This window comes from Esox lucius, chromosome 22 (assembly GCF_011004845.1).
Source record: "Esox lucius isolate fEsoLuc1 chromosome 22, fEsoLuc1.pri, whole genome shotgun sequence".
NCBI classification, from domain to species: domain Eukaryota; kingdom Metazoa; phylum Chordata; class Actinopteri; order Esociformes; family Esocidae; genus Esox; species Esox lucius.
Genome location: NC_047590.1, coordinates 10,345,221 through 10,359,068, shown reverse-complemented (window position 1 = coordinate 10,359,068; position 13,848 = coordinate 10,345,221). Strand labels below are relative to the sequence as shown.

At 40.4% G+C, this 13,848-nt stretch overlaps 2 protein-coding genes and 1 long non-coding RNA gene across 4 annotated transcripts; all 3 read right to left on the bottom strand.

Annotated features, from left to right (window-relative positions):
• Positions 1-317: 317 nt before the first annotated feature.
• On the bottom strand, positions 318-8,556 carry LOC105019904 (obg-like ATPase 1). The gene is made up of 11 exons (XM_029116565.2): positions 8,423-8,556; positions 7,633-7,733; positions 6,655-6,798; positions 6,412-6,539; positions 6,031-6,206; positions 5,762-5,842; positions 3,094-3,191; positions 2,624-2,764; positions 2,449-2,545; positions 1,435-1,557; positions 318-1,287 (listed from the first exon to the last, which is right to left on the bottom strand). Exons 2-11 carry the CDS (start codon positions 7,731-7,733, stop codon positions 1,183-1,185), a joined length of 1,194 nt encoding a protein of 397 aa, XP_028972398.1. The 5' UTR covers positions 8,423-8,556; the 3' UTR covers positions 318-1,182.
• LOC117593729 lies at positions 3,789-5,755 on the bottom strand. The gene is made up of 2 exons (XR_004575141.1): positions 4,407-5,755; positions 3,789-4,254 (listed from the first exon to the last, which is right to left on the bottom strand). It is a non-coding gene; the product is annotated as an uncharacterized LOC117593729 (long non-coding RNA).
• An 863-nt stretch (positions 8,557-9,419) lies between the features above and the next one.
• Positions 9,420-13,697, bottom strand: LOC105019908 (zinc finger protein 708). 2 transcript variants are annotated; one of them, XM_020042273.2, is made up of 5 exons: positions 13,252-13,697; positions 12,064-12,430; positions 11,834-11,940; positions 11,692-11,743; positions 9,420-11,536 (listed from the first exon to the last, which is right to left on the bottom strand). In XM_020042273.2, exons 2-5 carry the CDS (start codon positions 12,278-12,280, stop codon positions 9,915-9,917), a joined length of 1,998 nt encoding a protein of 665 aa, XP_019897832.2. In that variant the 5' UTR covers positions 12,281-12,430; positions 13,252-13,697; the 3' UTR covers positions 9,420-9,914. The 2 variants fall into 2 exon arrangements, with proteins under 2 accessions (XP_019897832.2, XP_010884746.2); XM_010886444.3 differs by having other exon boundaries at positions 12,064-12,292.
• Positions 13,698-13,848: the final 151 nt, after the last annotated feature.

Below are 13,848 nucleotides of genomic sequence, written 5' to 3'. Positions count from 1 at the left end.
ATGTTTCATCACATACACAGGTGGGGTGTTTCCACTCCGCCCTAAACCTTAAATCGAGAGGAACCCATCCGAATTTGTCGCAGGGAAAATGAAATTAAACGTTTCGTGGCTTGACCATTTAGTTTGGCATAATGAATACACGTCCTGTGGCTGGTCAATGACACATTTGAACATGAACAGAATTTGTTTGACCCTTTTTATTGTATTTTCTGTATTTCCATGGAAAGGCATACACCAGCATAGCTGCTTTCCAACATCGAATTTAAGGAAACTTAATTTCCGTTCCCTTGCTACCTTTCCAAGAAAGGAGATGGACGTATGATACATGTAATTTATTTATATATTGACATGAACAGGATTATCAGAAACGGATTTATATTGTTCTCTTACAATGTCGCAGCAATGCGTTGTTTGAGATGTCTGTAAGAATAGGTGTATGGGTGGGTGAAGCATTAAGTCAGAATACCAAGCCAAAAACAAGGACACCCATGCTGATTGTGTGGATAAGACCTAACTAGGGCCAGGTTTTTCCACACAAAATAACCTAACCAGGAAACTTTTCAGGAAGCTTTTACTGACCTGAAGGGTTGCCATGTGCACATGATTTTATCCCCCCATACAGATTAATAAATCACTCATTCTAATTCCATTCTCCCATATATAAAACATTACAGGGAAAGGGGGACAAGGTGGAACAGGACCCAAGAACCCATATTAAACCCTCTGAAAGTCTGCCCACTGTCATTCTGTACAATCTTTAAATAGGCTTCAAGATATTCATGAAACATAAATTACATTTGTCAGTATAATCCAATTTCATATCAATTATACTCAACCTTTTGCTAAATGTTTTCAGCTTTTTCTGAAAATGCAAAACAAAGTTATTTTATAGACTGGTGACTGTCAAACGATAAACATACACTTAGCAGGAATTGTAGTTCTGAGTATAGTTTTAATGAAAACAGAAGAAACCTTTCTGCATTTTGCCTCGTTTTGGCCGTCAAATAATGTTCAAAACTGCCATATAAGAAAATTCACTGTGAAACGCACACAATTTACTATACATTTAGTTACCACGTTTTTTTTGACTGGCGGTGTACATTTGAGGATCATTCTCAGCCTACAAGTCTAGGAACCAGGAGGCGGGACTTTCATAGCATATTGCATGGTGAGTTGGTCCAATCACTTCTTTGCCTTGGGTGCATTAGGTGTGTTGAATTTGAAAAAGATAATGTCTCCATCCTCCACAATGTAGTTCCTGCCCTGTTGCCTGTACTTCCCAGCAGCCTGTGGTAGAAATCAAACCAGGGCAAAGTTTGAGACGTTATGAAAAGTAATATAGAGGGTTTTATCCAAATGAGATCAGCCAAATTGGCACATGTAAATATGGCCTGCCATCATACGCACAACAAAGAATATTACACACATACATACCTTCACTGCATTCTCAGTGCCCTCCTCTTTGAAGTCCTGGAATTTCATGACCTCTGCCATGATGAAACCTTTCTCAAAGTCAGTGTGGATCTTCCCTGCGGCCTGAGGAGCCTTCGTGCCTTTCTGTAGGACAGAGAAGTAACTCATGAGCTTCAACGGTTACGGTGCAAAATGTTTGACAGATAACAGGTGAATTACAGAATAAAAACTATAAAACTCACTGGTTGAATTAAACCCGGTTTATGCCATTGTTGGAGCATGGCCAATTTGTCAAAATAAACTGGGTGAAAAAAACTACGATTTTGAGCAGCGGTATTTCCAGGTGTTGGACCACACACAAATGACTAACATGTTGAGACTTCGTGCCATCAGATCACCGGGCCGATCCCACATACCTGCCAGTTACAACCATACTCAGTACGGATATACCCGGTGGCACATTGGCATGATTGGCACTTGAGTAAAAGACATGAGACAAACCAGTCTTTCCTTTTCTAACTCATATTAGATTATTAAATTGCCAGAACACACCTCAAACATGAATGACAGAACAGCAACATTACTGCAGGAGCCTGTCAAATGGCTTGGCCTGGCCAAGACTGCAGAGAGAACTATTAAACACCATTGAGTCCTGCACGGGTCAGTTTGTTGGATCCTCACCCAGACAACATTGGCTACATCTGTTCTGATTTCAGTTCCTGGGATCGACATTGATCCTTACTGTATAATAAAAACAACACTCCCATATTATCTAAATATCATCATGTATTGGTCATCATGTATTGGTTCTGAAAAAAAGTGGGCAGCTAGTTGGCTATAGCAGCTTAGCTGGTAATAACTAAATTGTATGTCTTGTTTGGTTTATTGTTTGTATGTTCGCATAGATTATATTTGGTAATTCACAGAAAATAGGCTGCTTTGACACATTGGGTATGATAGCCAAATCACACCGCAATGTGGAAGCGAGAGAATACAGACAACACATACCATGAAACCGAAGTGAGGGTCACTTACCCTGATGGTCCAAGCTCGAACTTCATCTGGCCCTGCTGTGAAGAAATATTCCAGCTGCAGAGCTGCATAGCCAGCCTTAATGATCTTAGTGAGGACACTGCAGAAGACAGTCAATGTTAATAAACGGTTTACAATGTCATCAGTGCGGGTATGTGGGTGTTTAATCTCTGTGTACCTCTGAGTCTTCGCCTCCTCACAGTATTTGCTCTTCTCCTCGTCAGTCATGTCCTGAAGTTTGGCCTCCAGACCGCCACTGACTGGTATGACTATAGCTCCTGGGTCATGGGCATCAACCCATTCCTTGATCTTGATCAGCCTGCGTGACAGAGGTGTTGTTTTGTTTTTTTGTTAATTAATGTTATGTAAATACTAAAACATACTCTGTTAGAATTACGTGCATGCTTTAATGCGAACTTGCATTAATAAACCAAACATCACCAGGGTTGGGGTGGATACAAAACAGTCAGTGTTTTATAACTGCGCACAAAAAACGCCACAATCGCGAAATAAACCTGTGGAGTATTCCATGTTGTGACCCTCGCCAAGTCACAAGTCAGCTTCAGAGCTAACAGCTGCTGGGCATCACAACCCAAACACCATCAGAGATTTAACAAGACAGGAAATAAGAGATGTGAATGTACTGACCACTTGTTCTTTTTCCTTATGTAGTCCCTCTCTGACAGGTTGACCAGGTAGATCATGGGCTTGGATGTGAGGAACAGATATTTGTTCAGCACATCAATCTGCAAATACAACAATACGGAGTTGGGTGTGTTTGTTTGGTATCAAGCTTTGTTTGGTAAAAACACAGAAGCTAAGTATGGATAAAACTTTCTCTGCACTCATGATCAGATTTCATAAGCCCACCTCTAGAAATCAAAGCATTATACATATGGCTATGGTCATTTCTCTTGACTTGGGAAACGGCAACATGTTAAAAGTGACTTCATATAACACCAAAATAAGAATCAAAATCCATGTATATGAATCAGAAAACAACAAACTATTACAGGCAGCAAATCCAATTTTATATAGTATATTTGGGAAATATTCATACCCTTTCACTTTCTCCACATTTGGATGTGTTATAGATTTAATCTATAATTTTGTAAATACAATTTAATATAACCTCTACCCTATTAGTGTAATTTCTTCTGACTTAAGATCGGTCAGATTGTAAGAGGAGCATTGGTGAACTGCAATCTAGCTCTCCCAACTGAAGTTCAACTTGGTTCAAGTCCAGGCTTCGGCCGGGACATTCAGACTTGTACCGAAGCCCCTCTAGCGTTGTCTTGGTTATGTGCATTGGGTCACTGTTGTGCTGAAAGATGAAACTTCACTCTGGATCAGGTTTTTTAATCAGCAGTGGCTTTTGTTTAACCACTTATTCAGATTTCCAGTAAATTGGCACAACAAAACATTTTCACTTTGTCCTAACAGGGTTTTGGATGTAGACAAAAAATCAAACATTCAATCAATAAAAAATGTTCATGGGGTATGAAGACCAACAAAAACACATGACATTCATTGTATTTACAGGTGCTGTTAAAAGGGGGCCTTCTTCCATACGGGCAAAAGGGTGTGTACATGCATGAACTATGAATAAGCTCTAAAGGTACATTTACTGATTGTTTGAACATGCAACTAAACACAAGGTATGAAGACATTCAAATTCCCAATGTTTAAATATGTTCCGGTGTGTGGGTCATGTGCGCCCACTGACGGTCTGTGCCGTGTTACTGTGCTCCTCTGACCAGTCTTCTCTCTTCATCATGAGCAGACTTGCAGACCGGTCAGGGGACTGTCCTACCAAAGAGGGATACAATTGTCACACATTTTCTCCAAATCAGGGTATATACTTGAAAGGAAACTGCACATAAACAGTGTTAGCCTAATATCAATGTATTCTGACTATCACCATCGTTATCATGACTGTATATCAAATAAAGCAAACTTACCCACTAGTCTTTATACAGGCTTGGTGTGGTATAGGTTAAAGCGGGTGGTTAGTCACAGTGCATGTCTGCCTGGACAGAAATTGCTGCTTTCTTGTCTTCCGCTTCATCAGCCTAACTTTGCATCTGAGATGAGCACAATTGGAAGTACTGTGAGATGTGTGCAGATCTCAGCCACGGTCATCAGTGGATGTGATCCTGAACAGCTCCTCTGCAACGGAGTGCATCTTGCTCCCACTGTCTTTATCCAGGGTGAAGGTTTTTAAGAGAAACATCTCTGAAATGTTGGTAGGCAGGGCTCAACGCTAACTCTTTGGGCCAGTTGGTCTGAAATCTACTGACCTGGACTGATTTTTACTGGCTTGAACTGGATTAAAAAAAAATACAATACAGTTGTATTGTACAGGAGTACTTTATGTAAATATCAAATAATCAGAATATTGATTTATACCACAGTTTTGCATGTGATGTGAGACATGAGCTGATACAAGCAATTGCAGTTAACACAAATATGATGCAAAGTACATTATTACTTTTTAATGAATACTTACCAAAATATTACTATAAATATCATTATCATCTTTTCATGAAGATACTTGTATTTGAGGTGAATTAATAATAATGCAATAATAGTAATTATTGGTAATAAAATAATTGAGTTCATATATTTAAGGTTACATTAATGTGGTGCAATACACATTCAATCCTGGGGTTGTCCCACAAGTTAGTTCGCAGTCTTCTTGTGTGTCACTGCTAGTAAGCACGAAGGCAGGCGTAGTTAATATGACACTGTTGACAAGCCAAGTCCATATGGTTTCTCCATCCGTACTCACAGACTGACTATACCCATTGGGCCACAATACACGCCCCACGCTCCAGGGACTTGAAAGCATGTTTTCGGTAGTTGTTCATTCCCTTTTAAATTGACCGGCATTTGTCGGGGAACACACAACATGTACGACAATACGTGTTTCTTGTCATTTATTGTTTTTTTGACTAGTGGAAAGTGTTCTTTCCACAAGAACGGTTGCATGCGCTTTGCCTCGTACCGATGCCATGATTGGGTCCCGCTCCAGAATGCACTATGAACTATGATTGGTCAAAACAGACGAGCCATTGAATATTACTGGTCATAAAGACAACACCGGTATCGTAACCATCCAGCAGGACTCATGGGCTGGACAGTTGATATGAAATTGTGGCTGCACCGTTATGTATGCACATAAAAATGCGTACATCACCAATTTTCTGCGCTGCAGTGAAAAGGGGTAGTTGGAGTTGTGGATAAATACCATTCAACACATTCTCCCCTTTCATAGGTGCGCGCGCACACATACCACAAACAATCACAATCATACCTCCTTCTCGTTCCAGTCATTGTAGAAGCGGACATGTTTCTTCTCATCAGCAATCCAGTTCTTTATCTTCAACATGATGTCCTGAGGGATGAGAAATGAAGGGAATGAAAACGGGGTACATGAGATTAAACATCCTAACCTGGGCCCCTCCTTCCTAAGCCCCCCCCCCCCCTGGGTCACAAACTAGAAGAGCATGGAAAATGTTAAATGATGTCATTCTGCTTGCTTAGTGGGTGCAAATCTAACATGCCCCCCCCCCCACGACTTACATATTCAGGCTTGAGTTTTTTGTCGCCTCCTCTTACGGCGGTCTTCTCCAACTTATCTATGATTGGTCCAAGGGACTCCTCATCCTTCAACCGTAGCTCCTCGTGGATGATCTCAATGTCCCTCACCGGGTCCACATTACCCTCCACATGGATGATGTCCTCATCTTCAAATGCACCTGATACACGACCACAGTAAATTAGGTCAAATTGCACGCGAAGCCACAACGCTGCTACACAGACTGTTGCTGTGTTGGTGAGAGTTCCCCAACATTAAGAAGGGAGTATTTACATTCCTGCACTTTCCATGCAGACTTGGCATTAAGCATTTTGACCATTGTTACACACTGTGTACGTTTCACCTGGTGTGTGTGTTAAACTCACGTGTCATGTGGAAGATACCGTCACAGGCACTGATGTGAGACAGGAAGGCGTTGCCCAGTCCTTGGCCAGCGTGAGCTCCTTTCACCAGCCCAGCTATGTCCACCACATTCAGAAACGCGGGTACTTTACTGTTCAGAGAGAAAGAGTAAAAGTTACACACACACACACGGCCAAAGTTGCAGAGGTAGTTGTTCAGTTCTACAGGATTGATAACTCTGCTCACGTACACAGACTCGACTATACCTGAGGGGCTTGTGGAAGTCGCAGAGGTAGTTGTAGCGTTCGTCTGGGATGGGCACTCTGCTCTCGTTGGGGTCGATTGTGCAGAACGGAAAGTTCTCTGCGGCCGCTTGGCTCTTGGTCAGCACATTGAAGAAAGTTGACTTGCTGTAGCCAAAATATAAAAGATGTTTCAGTGACTACTCTTAACAGCCAGAATAATTTGCAGAGTACAACCTTCTGAACAAAAGCAAAAACACATTCACATTATATGGAAATGCACCAGTCAGTCGCTGAAAATTAAAATGTAAACACCAAAGCTAGAAACCAAGAGTTTGGGCTGGTCCTTTAATCTGACTAACACACAAACACACACCATATTAGAACTAAGGCCAGTTTCTGCATTGCAGTTTAAACATCACAATTACCATGGATTATCAGTTTGAAAAATTCCCACAAAACAAATAAACTAACATTATGTTCTACCTATCATTATGATCTACAATGACATTCAAACATACTTTCTATCAGTGGTTATGCGCTGTTGGTCCTTTAGCTGGTAAGTAGGCAAATCAAAGTAGTAGCAAGCAACCCGACATTTTGAAGCACCGCTCTGTATATTGCTGTGGGCTTGAAGCCTGGTTTGTTTTCAGTCTTCTAAAGCATTGCAGTTGATGCCCAATATGTGAACAATGTTAAATGTAACAGGCAAATCATACTCCCCCCATCCAATCAAGTGCAGTCAGTTTTTAAGCAAATTAAAAGCTTTGTTTATTGTTGAAAATAAAATCTGGAAATACAAATAATCTCCTGAACAACATACTTAAAATAAAGGTTTATAGTATAACCCATAGATATTTTGCGTCAGATTACCTACTACACGAATACAGAATCATTGGAGAACAGGTAGAATATGTTCAAAGAAAACCAACTCGTTATGACTTGTGGGCATGCGAGAGAGAAGTATTCTACTAGTAGTTTCCAGAAGCGTCCAGCACATACCCAACGTTTGGCAATCCCACTATCCCAATTTTCAACGAGGTACCGAAGCGTCCAATCAGTGGAGGTTGTTTTGGTCCCTCTCCTCCCTTCTTTGGAGGCATCTGCAACAGACAAACTATTAGCAGCAGAAATGCAGTACTTCGCCCCTTTTGTAATAACCAAAAATTACTATGGCACATTCTAAAAAAATCTGAACTATACATTTAGATTAATCTTACACCACAGGAGTCAATTTTGGAGCCGTGTGCATATTATGTTCATTGGTATATTTTGAAATTTACAACGTCACAAACAGAAACATTGCGTCGATTAGAGCCCAGCATCATCTGTTAAGTCACATCAACCAACTCTGTGGGTTCCCAATAAGGAATCCAGCTGGCAAAACACGTTTGTCGGCCATCTATCCCTGCGTTGTCATATAGCTAACAGTCATTTAACTAACTTCCCGGTTTATGACCGTCTCAACGTTAAACCGGACTCAAGTCAATGCAATCGATTTTGAACATGGCACAAAAAATACATGTTAAACGCTAGTTGGTGCTGCAACCAAAATGAATAACTATCCGACACACCTAACTTGCTAGCTAGCTAAACACATGTGGTAAAGTTAGCTCATTAGTTAGCTTGCCAGCCAATCGTCCTCAGTCTCATTCATTCTGCTATTCAGCATGCTACTGCAGCTAACTAGCCAACTATGTCAAGCCCTTAACTAACATATAACTTAACATTTTGTAAGAGAGATTATATAACCAAACGCGCGTGTCTTTCACGAGCTATAAGTTCATATCACCTTGATGTCAGTCTGTTTTTGGACGACTATCTAAGTAAAATAGATCTGGCTGGAATTTATCCACACTGCTCAGCTGCTAGCGAAAATGGAAAAGGGACTGCACATCGGAAGTGATGTCTCAGCATTGTCATTGGAGGAAACGCTCGTATGTAACGCAAAGAGAAACTGAGAAACGTTTGATTACATTCGTCTGCGACTGGCAGCATACTAGAAGCACAAGGAGAAATATTTTTCCTAAAACTGAAGTACCTGAGTAGGCACCGGTACATGCTAAACTTATCAGTACAAATTGTGTTGTATTTTGAGAATTGCGTTTTTGCAATTAGGTCATGGGGTTTGTGATTTTTTTGTCTTTCGTCCGAGTCTATGGAAGGTTTCGCTGCTATGGATGTGGACTAGTAAATATCCGAATATCAGTAGACAATCCTGTAGTTGCGTTGTTAGTTATATGTAATATAGATGTTGGTTTGTAGTGTATTCAGGAGCAGATGGGTGTTTCGACCCGACCTCAGTCCTCCAAGTAATTAGTCAGGTAAGCACGAGTTCTCAAGTGCTTGACAGCTTTGCAATTTTATGGCCGCGTCAGCCAAGCTACTAAATAGTATCACGTACACATTCTAGAGACACTACTTAATTCGGCGCATATAGTGACAATCAATTCTATCCCACTGAAACAAAGCAGTACACCCCCTCCTGAGAACACTGGCTGCACCGTTCAAGGGTGAAATCTCCTTTTAGGTGTGGTTGAGGAATTTAATTTGAGTGGGGTGATCATTTCACAGTTCCCCTAGAAGATATACAAGTAACTTTTTCTTGAATGGTTTAAGAGGGCTACTTTCACATTAGTAAAATATAGTACCTAAAGTAGCGACTGTTAATACTCTACACACCATTACTTTCGTGGACTGCCTGAAATAAAACAGGCGGGTGGAAAAGCATACAGGCTGACAGCAATGTATTAACCCACCATTGGTATAAGGAAAAACACTTCAATCGCTTAATCTTCTGTTTTAAATATTTATTTGTATTCAAAACACAAATGCAGAAACAGACAGAGACACTTCATTTATATTACACTTGGTTTTTGTGATCGTCATATCCATTTGTCGTTCAGATTTATTGATAATTTTTCCCTTTTTCCTAATTTTGAGGCAAATACACAACATGTTATGTGGATTAAAGTGAAAGAACTCTGGCCTTCACCCTGCAAAAATTATTTGTCAACACTATACTGCACCTAAAACTTCCATAAGGCCAGAAAACCAAATAGGTAATTATATGCCATTAAACCACCCAATTGTATTTCAAGTGTCCTCCCCTTAAATTAGGATTATGGTTTCAGAGAAAATTTGTATCAGGGATGCATTCATAATTGTGTAGACATTTTACATTCCAAGATTGAGAAAACTTGGAAAATCAACAGGATAAAAAAAATAAACCAAACATTTTTCTGTTTTCAGACTTGAATATATCAGTGCCATTGATAGGTAATTCAGATTGTTACATACTCTTCTGGTATTCTGTTTCCGAACGCACAGTCACTGACACAGCTGTGCTTTTTGAAGTGTCTTGAGTCAGAAAAGCCTTTTCCACAGGTCAGACATGAGTATGGCCTGACTCCTGTGTGCACCTGCATATGAGTTTTGACATGGTGCGCTTGTCTGAAAGTTGTCCCACACACCTCACAGCTGAAAGGCTTCTCTCCTGTGTGGACTCGCTTATGTGTATTCAGATTACCAATGAGTCTGAAAGTCTTTCCACACTCACTGCACTTGTGTAGTTTCTCACCCGTGTGAATCAGCTCGTGTATCTTGAGAGCTTGTTTAAGAATAAATCTCTTTTCGCAAAAAGCACACGCATAGGGCTTCTCTCCAGAGTGTATTTTCTGGTGGTAGTCAAAAGTTGCTTTATGAAGAAAAGTTTTGTCGCAAAGGGAACATGTATACAGGTTTTCTCCTGTGTGAATTCTTCCATGTGTTTTCAGAGAACTGATGGAGCTGAAACCTTTCCAACATACTTCACAGCTAAATGGTTTTTGTTGGTTGGATTGATCATTGCCCTTGTTCTGTCTTGATCTTGGGTGCCTCTCTCCATCAGCCTTGTGTGATACTGAGTGAAGCTTTAGTTGATAATTGTACAGATAAGTCTTTCCACATATGTCACACATGAATGGTTTTATTGCTCCGTGAACTAGCATGTGAGCCTTCAAGTTGGTGGACTGAATGTATGTTTTTCCACACACCTCGCATTTGTACGGCCTCTTCTTTGTGTGAATTCGTTGGTGTCTCTTGACATTTTCCTTAAAGCTGAAAGCAGCTCCACATATATCACAACTAAATGGCTTGTCCCCTGTATGGACAACCTGGTGCTCCTGCAGCTCAGCAGGACGCCAGAAGGTTTTGTCACAATGGGGGCAGGTGTGCGGGCGTTCTGAGCGTTCTGTATGTACAGCTCTAATGTGCGTTTTTAGGTTTTGGGATATGCTGAAATTCTTTCCACATATAGTACAGCTGTATGGTTTTTCGCCTGTGTGAACTCTCTGGTGTACCTTAAGCAGGTTCTTTGACGTGAAACCCCGTCCACAAGTAAGGCAGTTGAACGGTTTCACCTCGGCGTGAACGAGCTCGTGTGATTTCAGATTGCTTTCACCACTGAATGCCTTTCCACAAGTTTTGCAACTGAATGTTTTCTCTTTTGAGTGAGTATGCATATGTTTTTTCAGCATACAGTTCAGGCGGAATGTTCTTTCACAAACTTCACATTTAAAGGGGCCTTTCGGTTTATTGTGAACTGCAATATGGCGTTTCAGTATACAGTTTGCGTGGAATATCTTGTCACAGATGTCACACTTGAAGGTTTTCTTAGGCTTGGATTTACTCTGCTGTATGCCCTGGCAGTCATTTTCTGTGAACCCGATCCCATTAATAGCAGTGCCCCTGGTTTCTTTTTCATGAGCACCACTCCCTTTGTTTTTTTCCTCTGAAACAAACACTGTGTTTTGCTGGTCATGGGATTCAATGTCTCTAATTAAGGGGTTTGTAATCAGTCCACTTGTGTTTCCCATAGAGAGAAGAGGAAAGGTCTCAGTGGGTCTACTGCAAGCCACAGCAATACCTGCAAATGAGAGGAAAAATTCCATTATGCTACAGTTGAACAATACCAGTAACAGTTGTGTGCATGCCTCTATCAGGTATCATCCTATAAAAAGTGCACTACTTTTGTAGTGAACAGGGTACTACTTAGGACAAATTTTTTCTATGGGATAATACCTTGACTGTTCTTGAAACCATCTGTGCCACAGCTCGTACTGCTACCAGTGCCCTGGAATTCACAAGGGTGATTACGTTAATATGGGCTGTCATTTTTTGACAGAATTAAAGTACCACACAAAGAACAGTGACAAGAACATACCTCTGTTGGCAAGATGACTGTGTTTACTTGAGTGATGGGCCCTATGCTGAGCAGCGTTGACACGGCTGTGTTTGGCTTTGAATGGTTTACAGGCACCAATGGGAGCACTTAAATAGCAAGCACAGAAACCTTGATATGGACAACATTGTGCCGGTCTGCATAAATCTCTTTACAACAAAGAAACCTACAAGCAACCCAGTAGATAGTAAGCAACTGGGCCTTTTACTCACCAACTGGTTTTATTGAAAAGATCATTCCATTGTGGAGAATATGAGTTGGTCTTTTTGGTTCTTCTCGTTCCTCACTCTTCTTAACCATTGTATTGATTTTTTCATTCATTTCCTCCACCTTGATCTTCAGTTTATCATTTTCATTCTGTAGAACCGCAGAGACTTCAAGGAATAACCTGCATATTTTACGAAGAGCCTCCTTTGTCAACAGCTGCATTATGGTTCCAAGCTGTGTCGAGACAGAGAGAGGTATTAAAGTTTGTTGCCAGGCTACCCGAAGTCCTTGGTCCAGTCAAATGATCAACTGACGGACTTTAGCTTCTTCTTTGCAATGAGTCTGTATCTGAATTGTTAACAGAACTCCTGGCTGAAGAAAAAAGACAGCTGATTGGTCCCAGAAATCAGAAAACAACATTTAGAAAATTCTTAATTATATTACTCTTATTTTTTGTAAGAAATAATCCAATAGCAGAAAACCTGAGGTGTTTTTGCACACTGTTTACCTCATTTTTCTCCCCTTTGAATTTTGTGATTTCCTAAATTATGATCATGGCCTTTCCTAATAGCAACTACTCCACAGCAACTACTCATACAGCTTGATCAACCTGACAGTGACCCATTTTAATTGAACTTAAACTGGTAGTTCTCAACGGGTGGGTCATGGGTCATTTGAATGGTAATTGAGATCACTCAGGAACATGTATGTCTTCTGATTCACTCTAAAACACCCAATTGTGTTTTTTATGTGTATGAATTCTATGAAATGTGCCTAAATGCCAAATACTTTCCCCCCAATAGCCTAATGTGTCCTTAAGAAATAGAATGGCATTGCCTGATGGATCATTTTATAACTATGTTAAAATATGTAGTTGTGATACCTTTTTTGTAATTGATGGTAAACTTTTTTGTTTTACAATGGTACACACATGAATTAGTGTTGGCAGAGTGGGGCCTTCGAATAAAATTTTACTAAAAAGGTTGAATGTGTGATCTTGGTTTATGTCCGCTAATTGAATTGTAATCTGCTCATCCCTATTGTAATTCATGGAGTTTAATTCCGTCTCCATATGTGCGCTCAATTTTAGTTCTAAAAGCAATATTTATTTCACCCATCGAACCCCTCAACTATTAATCAGAGAATGCATATAGCTAACTATAATAATAGACAATCTTTACAAGATTGCTCACCTTCCTCTTCAGATTACTTGTGTTTGGCGCCAGGATTGACCCCTCGTCCAAAAAAAGTTGGCTAATTTCTGCTACTGCCGTCTCAAACACAAAAGACATAATCACTGCGGTTTCAGTGTCAAACATATTGCGAGAATTAAGGCAAGACATATTGCCCTTGTGCAGTACTGTCAATTTAACTAAATATTTGGCTTCGTAATCTAGCTAGCAAACAATAATAGCTAGCTCATAATCGTCGCGCGACCTTTTCCAGTCCAGCATGGGGGATACAAATCAATTAAAAGAAACAAAAACTTTGGACTCAGGGGTTATCACTGTATAGTTTGGCCTGTGTTAAGTTTCATAAAGTTTCTCAGCAAACCTTTAGAATGAGAATGTTCTAAACCGTTAAAAAAAACACCTGGCTACGGGAAGCTAGCGACTACGGATTCTTCTTTAGGGTATACAATTCGACGATCGCAAACTGCAGGGAGTATACACCGCCACCTACTGTACTGGGAGTTGAATAGCCCCCCCATTCATTTTCTCTTAGACCGTATAAAATAAAACTAAATTACACATTCGAAGAAATGCTAATATACACAATGGTAATAAAAG